We start from the raw sequence: 16306 nt of genomic DNA on the forward strand, positions 1-16306 counted from the left end.
AAACAGCTTTAAAATGAAGACGTGGGACTCTTAGGGCTAAAACTCGGAAAGTCCCAGGCAAAGCAGGATGACTCGTCACCTATCAGGGCATGCTGTACCAGCGACGCGTGGTGCAAGGATTTGTCTGGAAGGATTGTGTATCATCCCTCTATAGTAAAAATGGAACACTATGAGAAGGGGAGTGTCTGATGGGTGCAGGTGAGCTTTTAGTAAGACTAAGGGGAAATGGAAGGAGCAAGAGACTGTCTATTCCTACTTTCCTAATTACTGGCTATAAACTCTCCCTATTAACCCTCCCTCTGCCCTGTTGCCTATCTAGTATCAACAACCAGTGTCAATCAATCAATCAATCAATCAATTAACATTATAAAGCCCTGTGCTAGATGCTGAAGGTCTTGGCACTCAAAGCGCGGTTCTGGACCAGTGGTGTCGGCATCATCCAAGAGCTTGTTAGAAACGCAGAGTCTCAGGCTGCACCCCAGACCTCCGGAATCAATTTGCACTTTAACAGGATCCTCAGGCAATTTCTATGAATAGTACAGTTTGAGAAATGCTGCTATGGGGAGTTTAAAGAGAACCAGATCGAAGCCTACCAGCAAAGAATTTATAGAATAGTTTTACATGTAATGAATACATAAAGCAGTGTAATCAATGACGTTCGAAATCACCACTTGCCCATATGCAGAAGCACTCTTGAAAGAGTTTTTTTTTTTTTTTAAGAGTGAGAGAGTGTGAGCAGGGGGAGGGGCAGAGAGAGAGGGAAAGAGAGAAGCCTCAAGCAGACTCCCTGCTGAGTGCAGAGTCTGACATGGGGCTTGATCATGACCTCAGCCAAAATCAAGAGGTGGCAGCTTAACTGACTGAGCCACCCAGGCGCCCCTTGAAAGAGTTTTTGAGGGAAGTCTTGGCTTTGTCTTATGTACTTCCTTGGCCCATTTCTGAGTTGAGATAGAGTTGCCTTCTCCATAGGTATGGATCCTTGTGAGGCAGCTTTCAAGGGGATTGGCGCAGTCTCATCTCCTCTGCAACTTTTAATTATTAGCACCAACAGTAACAATGATAACAATTGATTTAGCTCTTATTCTGTCCCAGGCTCTAATAGTGCTGGGGATACCATCAGTTAAAGTCCCTGCTCTTGTAGAGGTGATGGGAAGTGTGTAAGAGAAAAATCAAGCAGGGAAAGAGTGGGAGAGGGGTGGTGGCTGTGATAGATGGTCACTGGCTTTGGAGGAGTGACATGGTGGCACTGGAGAATGGAGACATGGATGACGTCAACGAATGAGTCCTGGGGTTATATTGGAGAAGAGAGTTCTAGGCAAAGAGAATGCCTGATGATAAAGTCTTAAGTCAGAATGAGCTCATCTTCTTCCAGGAGGAGCAAGGAAGTTGCTGTGGCTGAAACAGCTTGAGGGCGAGAGAGGGGTAGGTGATGACTGGGAGCAGGTCAGATGGCTCTGGGGACGATGAAAGGTTACTGGCCCTAATCTAAGTGAGATGTGGGCTGCTGGAGGATTTTCAGTGAAAAAGCGACACGATCTGCCTTAGGCTGCTCTGTGAGGATATTCCGTAGGCAAGCGAAGGGGGAACCAGGGAGACCAATTAGGATGCTATTACCATCATCCAGGGATGCGACACTGTTGGGCTGGACCAGGGCAGTGTAGCTTAGAAATACATAGAGCTGCCTTGGTGGCATTCTCTTTTTGGCTCAGTCTTCTTCTTTTTGAAATTAAAAAAAAACATGAGATATAATTTCCACACCATAAAATTCACTTCTTTAAAGTGTACATTGTGGTGGTTTTCAGTATACGTGTATTCACAAAGTTGTGCAACCTCACCACTACCTAATTCTAGAACATTTTCATCACCTTGAAAAGAAGCTTTCTATCCATGAGGAGTCACTACCTATTTCTCCCCTCTCCTGATCCCTGGAAACTACTGATCTATTTTCTGCCTCAATGAATTTGTTTATTCTAGACATTTCATATAAAAGAATCACACAATATGTGACCTTTTGTGTATGGCTTCTCTACTTAGGATAGTGTTTTCAAGGTTCATCTGTGTTGTAGCATGCAACATTCCATCTTATGCTAAATAATATTCCATCATGTAGATACACCATATTTTGTTTATCTCTTCATCTCATGGTGGACATTAGAGGTGTTTCCACTTTTTGGCTATTACGAATAATTCTGCTATGAACGTTTGTGTACAAGGTTTTGTGTGAATGTACATTTCAGTTCTCTTGGGTATATACTTAGAAGTGGAATTGCTGGGCCATGTAGTAACTTTTTGTTTAATATTGAGAAGCTGTTGAACTTTTCCAAAATAACGGCATGATTTTGCATTCCCATCAGCAATATATGAGGGCGCCAACTTGTCCACATCCTCACCAACACTCGTTATTTTTAAGTTTGTTGTTGTTGTTGTTAGAAGCCATTTTGATGAGTGTGAAATGGTATCACATTGTATTTTTTAAAAATTTGAGTATAGTTGGCACACAACGTCGTATTAGTTTCAGGGGGTACAACAGTTGGCAAGTTTATACATTATGCCAGGCTCACAGCAAGTGTAGCTGCCATCTGTCCCATTATGTTGTCTTCTAGGATTTCTTGGTTTCAAGTCTCATGTTTAGGTCTTTAATCCATTTTGATTTTACTTTTGTGTATGGTGTTAGAAAGGGGTCCAGTTTCATTCTTTTGTATGTAGCTGTTCAGTTTTCCCAGCACCATTCATTGAAAAGACTGTCTTTTCCCAAATGCGGGTTTGTTTCTGGGATCTCTATCCTGTTACATTGATCTATGTGGTTTGTGTGTGTGTGTGTGTGTGTGTGTGTGTGCCAGTACCATACTATTTTGATTATTACAGCTTTGTAATATATCTTGGCATCTGGGATTGTGATACCTCTAGCTTTGTGTTTCCTTCTCAGGATTGCTTTGGCTATTCAGGGTCGTCTGTGATTCCATACACATTTTAGTATTGTTTGTTCTAGTTTTGTAAAAAAAAAAAAAAAGCTATTGGTATTTTGATAAGGATTGCATTGAATCTGTAGATTGTTTTGGTTCAAAGGGACATTTTGACAATATTAATTCTTCCAATCTATGAGCATGGAATATCTTTCCATTTGTGTAATCTTCAGTTTCTTCCATCAGTGTTTTATAGTTTTCAGAGTACAGGCCTTTCGCTTCTTTGTTAAGTTTATTCCTGGGTATTTTATTCTTTCTGGTGCAATTGTAAATGGTATTGTTTTTAAAAAATTTTTCTTTCTGTGACTTTGTTGTTAGTGTATAGAAATGCTACCAATTTCTGGTTTCAAGTCTCACGTTTAGGTCTATTAGTTTTGTATCCTGCCACTTTACTGCATTTGTTTATTATTTCTAGTCGTTTTTTGGTGGAATCTTAAGGATTTTCTACTATAGTGATACGTTGTTTGTGAACAGTGACAGTTTATCTTCTTTACCAATATGGACGCCTCTTATTTGTTTTTCTTGTCTGATTGCTGTGGCTAGGACTTCCAGTACTATGTTGAGTAAAAGTGGTGAGAGTGGACGTCTTTGTTTTCTTCCTGACTTTAGAGGAAGAGTTTTCGGTTTTTGACCATTGAGGATGATGTTAGCTGTGGGTTTTTCGTACATAGCTTTTATTATGTTGAGTCATGTTCCCTCTTATCCCACTTTGTTGAGAGTTTTTATCATGTTGATTCTTGTCAAATGTTTTTTCTGCATCTATTGAGATGATCATATGATTTTTATTCTTCATTCTGTTGATCTGGTGTATGATGTTCATTGATTTGTGACTAATGAACTCTCCTTGCACCCCAGGAATAAATCCCACCTGATTGGGGTGAATGATCTTTTTATTGTATTGTTGTATGTGGTTTGCTAATATTTTGTTGAAGATTTTTGCATCTATGTTTATCAGGGATATTGGCCTGTAGTTTTTTGTGTGTTTTTTTTTTTTTTGTGGTATCTTTATCAGGTTTTGGTATTAAGGTAATAATGGCTTTGTAGAATATATTTGGAATGTTTCCTTCCTCTTCTATACTGGAAAGTTTGAGAAGAATAGCTATTAGCTCTTATTTAAATGTTTGGTAGAATTTGCTTGTGAATCTATCTTGTCCTGGACTTTTATTTTTTTGGTAGTTTTTTATTATGGATTCAATTTTGTTACTTGTAATCAGTATTTAGATTTTCTATTTCTTTCTGGTTCAATTTAGAAGATCGTATATTTCTAGGAATTTATCCATATTTTCTAGGTTGTCCAGCTTGTTGGCATACGATTTTTCATGGTATTATCTTATAATCCTTTGTATTTCTATGGTATCAGTTGTTACTTCTCCTCCTTGTTTCTGATTTTATTTGGGTCCTTTCTCTTTTTTTCATGATGAGTCTGGCTAAGGATTTATCAATTTTGTTTATCTTTCCAAAGAATCAGCTCTTGGTTTCATTGATTTTTTTTTTAAGTTTCTATGTCATTTATTTCTGCTCTGATCTTTATCATTTTCTTTCTTCTACTCACCTTGGGTTTTGTTTTTAAGTTCCTTTAGGCATAAAGCTAGATTGTTTGAATTTTTTCTTGTTTCTTGACATAGGCCTGTATTGCTATATACTTCCCTCTGAGAACTGATTTGGCTGTGTCCCAGAGATTTTGGACTGTTGTGTTTTGCTTTTCTTTCTTTCTTTCTTTCTTTCTTTCTTTCTTTCTTTCTTTCTTTCTTTCTTTCTTTCTTTCTTTTCTTCCTCCCTCCCTCCCTTTCTTTCTTTCTTTCTTTCTTTCTTTCTTTCTTTCTTTCTTTCTTTCTTAAAAGATTTTATTTATTTATTTGACAGAGAGAGAGACAGTGAGAGAGGGAACACAAGAAGGGGGAGTGGGAGAGGGAGAAGCAGGCTTCCCACTGAGCAGGGAGCCCGGTGAAGGGCTTGATCCCAGGACCCTGGGATCACGACCTGAGCCGAAGGCAGATGCTTAACGACGGAGCCACCCAGGAACCCCAGGACTGTTGTGTTTTCATTTTCATTTGTCTCCATGTATTTTTTTAATTTATTCTTTGATTGTTTCATTGACTTATTGGTTGGTTAGTATCATGTTGTTTAGTCTTCATGTGTTCGTGTTTTTTCTATTTTTTTTCATGTGATTTATTTCTAGTTTTATATCATTGTGGTCAGAAAAGTTTCATGGTATGATTTCAGTCTTCTTAAATTTATTGAGGCTTGCTTTATGGCCTAAGGTGTGATCTGTCCTGGAGAACGTTCCATGTGTACTTGAAAAGAGTGTGTATTCTGTTGATTTTGGTTAGAATGTGCTGTATGTATCTGTTATGTCCATCCGGTCCAATGTGTCATTCAAAGACATTGTTTTCTTATTGATTTTCTGTCAGCATGATCTGTCCATTGATGTAAGTGAACTATTAAAGTCCCCTACTGTTATTGTATTACCATTAATTTCTCTTTTTATGTTCATTAATATTGCTTTATGTATTTAGATGCTCCAGTATTGGGTTCATAGGTATTTACAATTGTTGTATCTTCTTGTTGGATTGAACCCTTTATCATTATGTATTGCCCTTCTTTGTCTCTTACTACAGTCTTTGTTTGAAGGCTGTTTTGTCTGATATAAGTATTGCTACCTTGGCTTTTTTTTTTTACTTCCATTTGCATGGGGAATGTTTTTCCATCCCTTCACTTTTGGTCTGTGTGTGTCTTTAGGTTTGAGGTAAGTCTCCTGTAGGCAGAATATGGGTCCTGTTTTTTGTTTTTTTTTAAATCCATTCTTCCACTCTATCTTTTGATTCGTGCTTTTAGGCCATTTACATTCAAAGTAATCATTGATTGATATTTTAAAATTTGTTTTCTGGTTGTTTTTGTAGTTTTTCTTTGTTCCTTTCTTCTCTTGCTCTTTCTTTATAATTGATAAGTATCTATAGTGTTTTGCTTGGCTTTCTTTCTCTTTACTTTTTGTGTATCTATCATAGGTTTTGGGTTTGTGGTTACCATGAGGTTCATATATAACATCTTAAGTAAAATGTATCAGTGATCTGGAAGACAAGGTGATGGAAAGCATACAAGCTGAACAGCAAAAAAAAAAAAAAAAAAAAGGAATTTTATTTTATTCTCTTTCTTTGAGAAAAGAATTTTAAAAAATGAAGATAGATTAAGAAATTTCTTGAACAACAAAAAAAGAAAAACAAAAAATCTTCAGGTGCATAAATAATTACAATTGTTATATCTTCTTGTCGGATTGTTCCCTTTATTATTATATAGTGTCGTTCTTTGTCCCTTGTTACAGTTTTTGTCTTAAAGTCTATTTTTCTAATAAAAGTATGGCTTTCCCAGCTTTCTTTTGACATCCATTTGCATGGAAAATGTTTCTCTATCCCTTCACTTTCAATCTATATGTGTCTTTAGATCTGAAATGAATCTCTTGTAAGGAACATATAGATGGTCTTACTTTTTTATCCATTCCGTTACCGTATGCCTTTTGCTTGGAGCATTTAGTTCATTTACATTCAAAGTAATTACTGATAAGAACGTATTCATCGCCTTTTTGCTACTTGTTTTATAGTTGTTTTTATAGATCTTCTCTAATCCTTTCTTCTCTTCCTCACTTTTCTCGTGGTTTGTGCAGTATTGTTTGTGGTTTTTAATTTTGATGAAGTCTAGTTTGTCCTGTTCACTTGACCACTCTCTCATACCATACACAAAGATAAACTCCAAATGGATGAAAGACCTCGATGTGAGACAGGAATCCATCAAAATCCTAGAGGAGAACATAGGCTGCAACCTCTTTGACATCGGCCACAGCAACTTTTTTCATTACACATCTCCAAAGGCAAGAGAAACAAAAGAAAAAATGAACTCGTGGGACTTCATCAAGATAAAAAAGCTTCTGCACAGCCAAGGAAACAGTCAAAAAAACTAAGAGGCAGCCCACGGAATGGGAGAAGATATTTGCAAATGACACTACAGATAAAAGACTAGTATCCAAGATCTACAAAGAATTTCTCAAACTCAATACACGTGAAACAATCAAATAAAAAAATGGGCAGAAGATATGAACAGACACTTTTCCAATGAAGACATACAAATAGCTAACAGACACATGAAAAAATGTTCAAAATCATTAGCCATCAGGGAAATTCAAATCAAAACCACCTTGAGATACCACCTTATACCAGTTAGAATGGCAAAAATGGACAAGGCAGGAAACAATTGTTGGAGAGGATGTGGAGAAAGGGGATCCCTCTTACACTTTTGGTGTCATATCTAAGAAACAGTCACCTAATCCAATATCCCTAAGATTTATGCATATTTTTTTCCTGATAATTTTATAGTTTTAGCTTTTGCATTTAGGTATTTGTTTATTTTAATTTTTGCTTATGGTGTGAGGTAGGGGTCTATATTAATTTTCTAGGGCTCCTTTTCCAGGTACCAGAAATTGGATGGCTTAAACAACAGAAATTTATTGTCTCACAATTCTGGAGGCTGGAGGTCAAGGATCAAGCTGTCAACTGAGTTGATTCCTTCTGAACCAGCCTATGAAGGAGAATCTGTTTTATGCCTCTCCCCTAGCCTCTGGTGGTTTGCTGGCAGTCTTGGTGTTCCTTGGTTTGTGGAAACATCACCTGATCTCCTCTTTCATCTTTACTTGGTGTTCTCCCAGTATCTTTACTGTGTCCAAATTATTCCTTTTTATGAGGATATTAGTCATATTGGATTAGGGGCCCACACTCCAGAATGACTTCATCTTGTCTTAACTGATTACAGCTGCAATGACCCTCTTCCCAAATTAGGACACCTTTTGAAGTATTGGCAGATAGGACTTCAAAATATGAATTTGGGGGAGAAAAATTTCAACCCCCAACTTCATTCTTTTGTATGTGGATATACTGTTTTTCCATTTTGCATATATGTGAAAATAGTAGTATAACTTCTTAGAAGTGGAATTGCCGAGTCAAGAGGTTATGTAAATTTAAAATTTTGATAATACCAAAATATTCTCTTTAGATGTTTTATAGTTTATTCTCTGTGTAGCAATATATATGACAATATACTTACCACATCTTACTAACACAGTGTGTTACCAAACTTTTTGATATTTGCCTATTTAATGGAAGAAAAATAATATTTCATTGTAGTTTTACTTTGCATTTACTTTGCTAAGAGAGAAATTAAATATCTTTTCATAAGTTTAAGAAGTATTGTATTTTCTTTTCAGTCACCTGTCCATCTTCTTAGCCCACTTTTTTTTTCAATTGGATTATTTTTCTTTCTTATTGATTTTAAGAGTTTTTTAAAATTTATTATAGATATAAGCCCTTTATATGTTTGTCTATTTGTTTACTCTTTTTATAATTCATTTTTAAATTATTAATATATAATATTTATTTCAGGGGTACAGGTCTGTGATTCATCAGTCTTATACAACACACAGTGCTCACTACAACCCATACACTCCTCAGTGTTCATCACCCAGCAACCCCATTCCCCACCCTCCCAGCAACCCTCAGTTTGTTTCCTGAGATTAAGGGTCTCTTATGGTTTGTCTCCCTCTCTGGTTTTGTCTTCTTTCATTTTTTTCTTCTCTTCCCCTATGGTCCTCTGCCTTGTTGCTTAAATTCCACATATCAGTGAGATCATATGATAATTGTCTTTCTCTGATTGACTTATTTTGCATAGCATAATACCCTCTAGTTCCATCCATATCATTGCAAATGGAAAGATTTCATTTTTGATGGCCGTGTAATATTCCATGGTATATATACACCACATCTTCTTTATCCATTCATCTGTTGATGGACATCTGGGCTCTTTCCATAGTTTGGCTATTGTAGACATTGCTGCTATAAACATTGGGGTGCAGGTGCCCCTTTTGATCACTACATTTGTATCTTTGGGGTAAATACCCAGTAGTGCAATTGCTGGGTCGTAGGGTAGCTCTATTTTCAATTTTTTGAGGAACCTCCATACTGTTTCCCAGGGTGGCTGCACCAGCTTGCATTCCCACCAACAATGTAGGAGTGTTCCCTTTCCTCCACATCCTCACCAACATCTGTCATTTCCTGACTTACTAATTTTAGCCATTCTGACTGGTATGAGGTAGTATCTCATTGTGGTATTTATTTATTTATTTAATGATTTTTATTTAATGATTTTTTATTATATTATGTTAGTCACCATACAGTACATCCCTGGTTTCCAATGTAAAGTTCGACGATTCATTAGTTGCGTATAACACCCAGTGCACCATGCAATACGTGCCCTCCTTACTGCCCATCACCATTGTGGTTTTGATTTGTATTTCCCTGATATCTAGTGATGTGGAGCACTTTTCTATGTATCTCTTGGCCATTTGGATGTCTTCTTTGCAGAAATGTCTGTTCTTGACTTCTGCCCATTTCTTGATTGGATTATTTGCTCTTTGGGTGTTGAGTTCGATAAGTTCTTTATAGATCTTGGATATCTGCCCTTTATCTGTAATGTCATTTGCAAATATCTTCTCCCATTATGTTGGTTGTCTTTTGTTGACTGTTTCCTTTGTTGTGCAAAAGCTTTTTATCTTGATGAAGTCCCAATAGTTTATTTTTGCCTTTGTTTCCCTTGCCTTTGAAGACCTGTCTGTGCAGTAAGTGTATCAATCTTTCTTTTATGGCTTTGGGATTTATAAATTACTTAGAATGGGCTTTCCATCTCTGAAATTATATAAAAATAAAAGTTTTCCCATAGTGGCTTCTCATTATTTTAATGCTTTCCTTTTTTTTTATATAACAGTTTAAATATTTGTTCACTTTGGAATTTATTTTAATGAGGATGTGAGGTAGGAGATCAGATTTAATTTTTTCAATACTATTCACTTATTTTACTTATTAAAAATTCGTCTATTTTTCACTTATATGAAATGACACATATCATTTCCATTAGCCTCTTACTTTTCTGGGTTTATTTTGGAACTTCCTGTTCTGTTTCATTGATCTGTCTGTATGTGGGTGTTTTATTATTGCGTTTGTTTACATTTTAATTATAGTTGTTTTATAAGGTATTTTAATGTCTGGCAGAAGACCCCTTTGCTCTTATTTTTGAAATTTTGTGTTCTCTCTATTGCTTATATTATTATTATTTTAAAATTTTAAAATCAGCTTGTCTTAAATTAAAAATCCTCTTTGTATTTTTATTGGGATTATATTGATGCTCCAGTTTATTTAGAAAGATATGCCAGCTTCATGAGGTTCACTTTTTCTACCCATTTACTTTAGTTTTTTTTTTAATTTAAGTTTTAATCCATCTATTAAATTCTCCAGTAGCATTTCAAAGTTTTCTTCAAATTCTTCATGTTCTTGAATATTTCTTGTCGGCCTTGTTTTCAGATATTGTATCGTTTATGTTACTATTGTAAATTGGCTCTTTTCTTCAATTTTATTCTCTACCTCTGAAGACTATTGTAGTCTTGCTCTGAATCTTCAGGGCAAGTTCATATTTAGCATCAGTCTTTTTCTGCAGTTTGAGCAGGACTTGTGTTTTGACTAAGGAGCTTCATATTTTTATTTCATTTTATCTCTCTTGTGGATAATTAATTTTTGTCTCCCTGTATGGCTCTTCATTCCATCTGAAAATGCTTTCTTTATTGCAGGAGGGCTCTGGGCCACCATCCAAGGCTCTGGTTTGGAAGATGTGAGCCTGGTCTTATTTGGATCTCGGTCTTGTGCCATCAACATCACCACAAGCAATTCACGAAGAATTCAATGCAAAGTTCCACCCAGAGTAAGTGGAATCTCCTCTCTGGGTGGGTGGTCATTATTAACATGTAGTGTAAGGGTTTTCATGAATCTTTTCTTAGAACTTAATTAACTAACACGACCTTTTCATCTTGAGAGTATGCTAATATTGTTTATATTGCCTATGTTGCAATAAAGTGGGAGGCTGACTCTACCAGTGGGGCTGGCAATTAACATCAGTTGATTTCTTTTAAAAGAAGACAGCCAGGCAGTCCCAGTTCATACTCTCAAGGAATAATAATGCCGCAGAAAAAATGATTTTATCTAGTGTACTTTCTGGGTATTGATTTGCAAAACTTACGTATATTATCATCTCATTTCTCTCTTAAGCAAGTAGTTTTCACTAACAATTTTGTTTTCTGGCGTGGATATGAATGGTGGGACTTAGAAACTTCTAGAACTTCTGGTTCCTATAAAATATCTTCCTAATTTTTCCCTTCTGCTTCTCTTTTCCCTTAAAAACAAGTCCCTTAGCTGTCCCTTTCTTCTTCAGGTAGTGCCATCTCATAGCCTCCTAGGAGCTTTGAGGCCATACTCTTCCCTGGTGCTGTTGTTGAAAGTCATGCTCACAGTGGAAGCTGAACTATCTCTTCATAGTTCAGTGTCATCAACATTCTCAACACACTCATGAACCCAAAGGAGAACTGTTTACCGAACAAATAAAAACCCCTGGAAGAGAAATTTCAGAATCATTTTTGATCTCTGGCCCTACATTTTTGTCTTATCTAGTTATTCAAATATTGTGACATGTTCACATTTACATAAAAACTTTATGGGATTCCAATATATAGTTGAACGGTAATTTAATTCTTCCCCATTACTGGACATTAAGATAATTTTCAAAATATTCTGTTTTAAGCAACAGAAATTTGATCATCCCACTACAATTTGGAGCATATTTATTTTTCTCAGGATAAATTAATCTAAATCCTAAAGCTTTTGATATGTAGTATCCAGTTATCTGTAATTTCTTTTGGTAAAATTTGCATGGTTAATATTTCTCTTGCTAGACAGAATAAGCATTAAAAAACAAACTTTAAATTTTGATCCAATTAATACATGCAGAGTATAAAAGGAAAATAGTAAAACAATCCTGCTCTCCTACCCCTCTGTGCCATTCTTCAAGTTCCTCTTTTTGAAACAACTACTTTTAATTCTTTTGAATGTAGTTACAGTACCATTTCTTTGTTAAATCAATAAACTATGTTTACATTATTATAACTATTTTAATGACATGGGCAGAATCAGGTAATATATTTTTTCTTTTATAGTTTATTTTTTTTCTTAGAGTTTCTAATTCTTTTTCCTAATATGTTTTCCTCATAATAAAAATCCTCTATCTTAAAAAAAATCCCATCACATCAGTTCCTCTTTTTCCTGGAGGCTCTCTGTTCTCCTGCTTCAATCTAACTCGGTGTTTTCTTGGTTTATTCTACAGATTTCATCCTAGCACTTCCCTTGATTGCTCTCCTGGGTAGATTCACTGTCTTTTGGAGTTCATATCTTCTTTTTTGGCTGTTGTTTATGTTATGAGACCATAGCCTAAAGAAACATCTTAGGACAGAATATGTGGGAGGGAAGTTTTCTGAGTACTTACATGTCTGAACGTATTCTCACACTTGATGGATAGTTTAGCTGGGTATAGATATATTTGAAATTGCCATTTTTTTTTGCAGAACCAATTGGTGTGTTAATTGCAAATCATTCTTAGTTACTCTTTCATCAGTTGGATGCCACACTTGCCTATTCTGAGTAATTGTCACTGTGTGTATGTGTGAGTGTGTAAGAGAGAGAGTGAGTGAAAGACTTGAAAGTGGCAATATATTTTTAAAAAATAATTTTCTTGAAATTAACCTTTTAAACGAATTCTATATGGAATTCTCTCAAGTCAGTCTTATTTACGGAGGTTTTATTTTAAAAACTGATTTTTCAGGGGAAAGATGGACCTGTTGTGAATTTGACTGTGATTACCGGGGACCATTCTGCAGTTCTTCCCATGGCATTTACATATGTCTCCTCTTTAAATCCAGTGATCACGTCTCTGAGCAGAAACAGGAGCAACATAGCAGGTAAAATACATGATACTGCAGCATCTTTTTATTTTAGACCACTGATCCTATAAAGAATGCAAACAATGGTCTCTTAATTATATTGAAGATAGCATTATATTTTGAATGGAAATTATTTTTCTGAAAACTGGAACACTGCTATTTTCATTTTAGCCATCACTGAGTAAATCCCCTTGTATCTATTTTTTCCTCTAAAATTGGGACCATTTCCATCATGAAAATGACATGAGAATTCAAAGGTAACAATTCAATATACAGTTATTGAGCACCTAGTATATGCTAATGATAGCACAAACATGTAATAGACTTTAATCCTTGCCATTGATTCATAGGATTATTATCTTTAGTTTATAGGTTAAGAAATTAAGGAATAGGAAACTGAAATAACTTGTCTAAGATGTTACCTTTAGCAAGTGACAGAGTTGAGCTTTGAACCCAAGCACTCTGGTTATAGAGTCTAAGCAGCTAACCACGGCATAGTTTACTATAAAATACCATTTTTTTGGCATCAGATTCTATTGCAGTAGCTATTTGATATGATTAGAGAATAAGGTGTTCTGATTAACCAAGAATTCTTATTCCTTGAGACATAGAATGTATAAAAAGAAGGACTTCTTTAGCACAGAACTACTTGATACAATTTAATCTTTCATTGATAACTCAGATGATATGACAGGATGGAATTATAACAATTTATTATTATGTCATACCGTATCGATTTGGAAAAGTACCAGGTAACATGCCTTTCTGGTTAACTGAATACCAGATAACAGAGAGTTTATGGCAGCCATATCTAAGGATTTATTACAAAAAGCCAACACGTTTCCCAAAGAAAAAGCCTGGACTCCATTTTTCTGGTACTATTTTCATTTTCCATTGCTCAAGTGTACATAAATAAAGGGAAGTGTCCTTTAGCTTCTCAATATTATTCAGCTCAGTTAGTGCAGAAAAAGAATTGGATGCCTCAGGCAACCAAAATGTATAAAATTCCTTAGTGGTATAGCTACTTCCCAACAAAGTAGGAAAGAGAGGAGGGAGTTCTGCGTACTCTTCAGATTTCAGTGATTTGGGCTTTTAATACAATTTCCTATCGATAATGAAAAGAATTAGTACCTTACATCAATGCCTCAGAGGCATCTAGGATTAGCTTGACAACTGACCAAGAACCCAAGGAGTTCATATTATTGATGTATACAACATGATGCATGATTTGCAGAATTTCCACTTGCATTTAAATCTTTCTACAGGCAGAATAAAGAACATGTTATAAAATCCCCAAAGAGTGGCAGCCTATTGGGAAAGGCTCCTTTGAAAGTTGGAATGCTATAAATATCCACCCAGGAGATGATGATGTTGATGAGAACAGTGAAGCCAAGATGAAATTGAAGAAAGAGAGGAGGGAGGGACGGGGGAGGGGGAAGAAGAACCTGATGTGCAGAGCCATTCGTGTGGTGTTTATGGTTGGGCAGTACTGGGTCTGAATAAATCCAAGTTCAGCCACTCCTTGGGGCAAGATAGTTAACTTCCTTTATCTTTAGTGTCTCTGCCCGCTAGGGGGGAATAATTCTTTCAAGGTTACTGTGAAAATTGGAGGTAAAGTAGGTAAAAGTGACCAAACCCAGGAACCAACATTGAGGAAGTACTCAACAAACACTTTGTTGAGTGAATGGTATCATTCTTCCAGATACTGACTGTTCCATAGATAAGCCAAAGATGTCCTGTGTATATTGGCCCTGTGTTGTTTACTTCTTGATAGCAGGCTGGGACCCATTTGCTCAAAAACATGCCAATGTCAAACTAAAATTTTTACATAACCAATTATTTAAAATATAGCCCCCCCCAAAGAAACCCCAGATTTTTAGCCTTTTAGAGCCTGTCCATTTTGCATACCCTGCAAAACTGTATCCAACATCTGCTAGCAATAGGTGAGATAATCTTGGGGGCTATAAAATACTCTAAGCCACTAATGCCCTCTGGAAGTCTCCAAGCCAGGAACGAAGTGACGTCATCTAAACACATAGCCCCCCTCCCCTTCTCCCGGGGGACTTCCCTTGCCTTCCTACTCTTCTGGGTGGTGGTCTCCTATTGTTGCCTCTGGAAGGTCTCATGCTGTGAGATTTTGGTAGCCGTGCAAACCTGTCAAAGCGCCACCCAAATAAAGCTCAATTTTATGCTCCTGCCACATCATGGTCATGTCTTTTTCTTGCTCAACCCTGAAATCCTTCAAAATCACTACACTGAGGTTTCAGACTTCACAGTAGAAATGAGGTTGGGGAGACTATCAAGAAGTAAAGAGGGTATGGAGCAAGAAAGAAAATGAATTTAATGGTGGGTTTTCGGATGATGTACTCTACCAGAGACTGTCCTAGGATGTCTAACTTAATCCTTACAGCAAGGTGGGCATTGTTACCGTCTTACTGATGGAAAATCCAAGGCTTTGAGAGCCCAAAGTGAGTCATCCAAACTCACATGGGTAGGCTAATGGCAGAGCAAGGATTTGAACGTTGAGTCAGTCTTCCCAACACCCCACAACCCCTGGTCTTTGCCTTCTCTCTTTCAAGTAGCCTCTTCTCCTCCTCACCTGATTAGCTGTGCTGTCCTGTAGATGCCAGCTCTCTAGGTCTAAAGTGTTCTCAGCTAAAGAAGTTTTAGAGACGCTTTGGCCTACGCTGCGTCTCTGTAGGACACAGTGGAGGTACATATATTTATTTCTACCTTTGCCATTGCATGCTTGATTTCTGGCTCTTGTTGAGACTCCGTTGTCTGAAGACTGAATTTCTCCTCCCCTGTCTCTCCAATTAACCTAATAGACTGGAAGAAAGCTTCAATCACACCCTTTTCTTGCTTAGAAACCTTTGGAGGTCTCTGCTGCCTACTGAATTAGGTTAAGACCCCTTAGGATTGCTTTCTTGGTCTTCAGCCATACACCCACCATCAACTTGACCTAGACCCATAGAGTCCCTGACTATGCACATGTATCTTGTCTACCAGAAAGTCACCCAATTCTCTAATTTTCTCTCCAAGCCACTGGATGATTAAATGAGAAAGTGCTACAAAGACTTTGGATAAAACTGTGAAGTTTTTAGAATTGAATTGTGAACCCCCGATTGTTTATCACTTCCTCCTGGGATTTATTTTTCAAATAGAATTTCAAGCTCTATCTTGCCCATGAAGTCTTTGTTGATATTCAGAATGTTGGTGTGGTTTGAACAAGCCCACTGCTTGGTTTTCACCTCTTACAGCGTGTCTTGTACTGAAGCTATTTTAATGCCTCTTTTACTACCTTTGAGGTCTCTTTTAAGGCAAGGTCTGTGTTTAACTTATTTTTATGCCCTTTGTGGCATCTTCTCCTTGGTACTCAATAACCTTTTAAGGTAAAAGGAATTGAAGTAAAGTGTCGATAGCATACATGGCATTTTAGTAAAGTTGCTAATTAAACTAAAAAGGTATTGGAATGTAAGAGAGGACTGGG

General features: G+C 36.6%; 1 protein-coding gene across 32 annotated transcripts in view; it reads left to right on the forward strand.

Moving 5' to 3' along the window:
• PKHD1 (PKHD1 ciliary IPT domain containing fibrocystin/polyductin) overlaps positions 1 to 16306 on the forward strand; it is a 513811-nt gene that overhangs the window by 61211 nt on the left and 436294 nt on the right. For all 32 annotated transcript variants that reach the window (XR_015722268.1, XR_015722269.1, XR_015722271.1 and 29 more), the window contains 2 exons: positions 10621 to 10751; positions 12699 to 12834. Coding sequence is in view for 23 of the 32 variants with exons in the window: in XM_087857019.1 (XP_087713145.1) it covers positions 10621 to 10751; positions 12699 to 12834 (267 nt within the window). In the remaining 9 variants the exon portion in view is untranslated. The remainder of the gene's footprint in view (positions 1 to 10620; positions 10752 to 12698; positions 12835 to 16306) is intronic.

The sequence above is a fragment of the Ursus americanus genome, chromosome 29 (genome assembly GCF_024610735.1).
Source record: "Ursus americanus isolate L20-20 chromosome 29, mUrsAme1.1.p, whole genome shotgun sequence".
NCBI lineage: Eukaryota > Metazoa > Chordata > Mammalia > Carnivora > Ursidae > Ursus > Ursus americanus.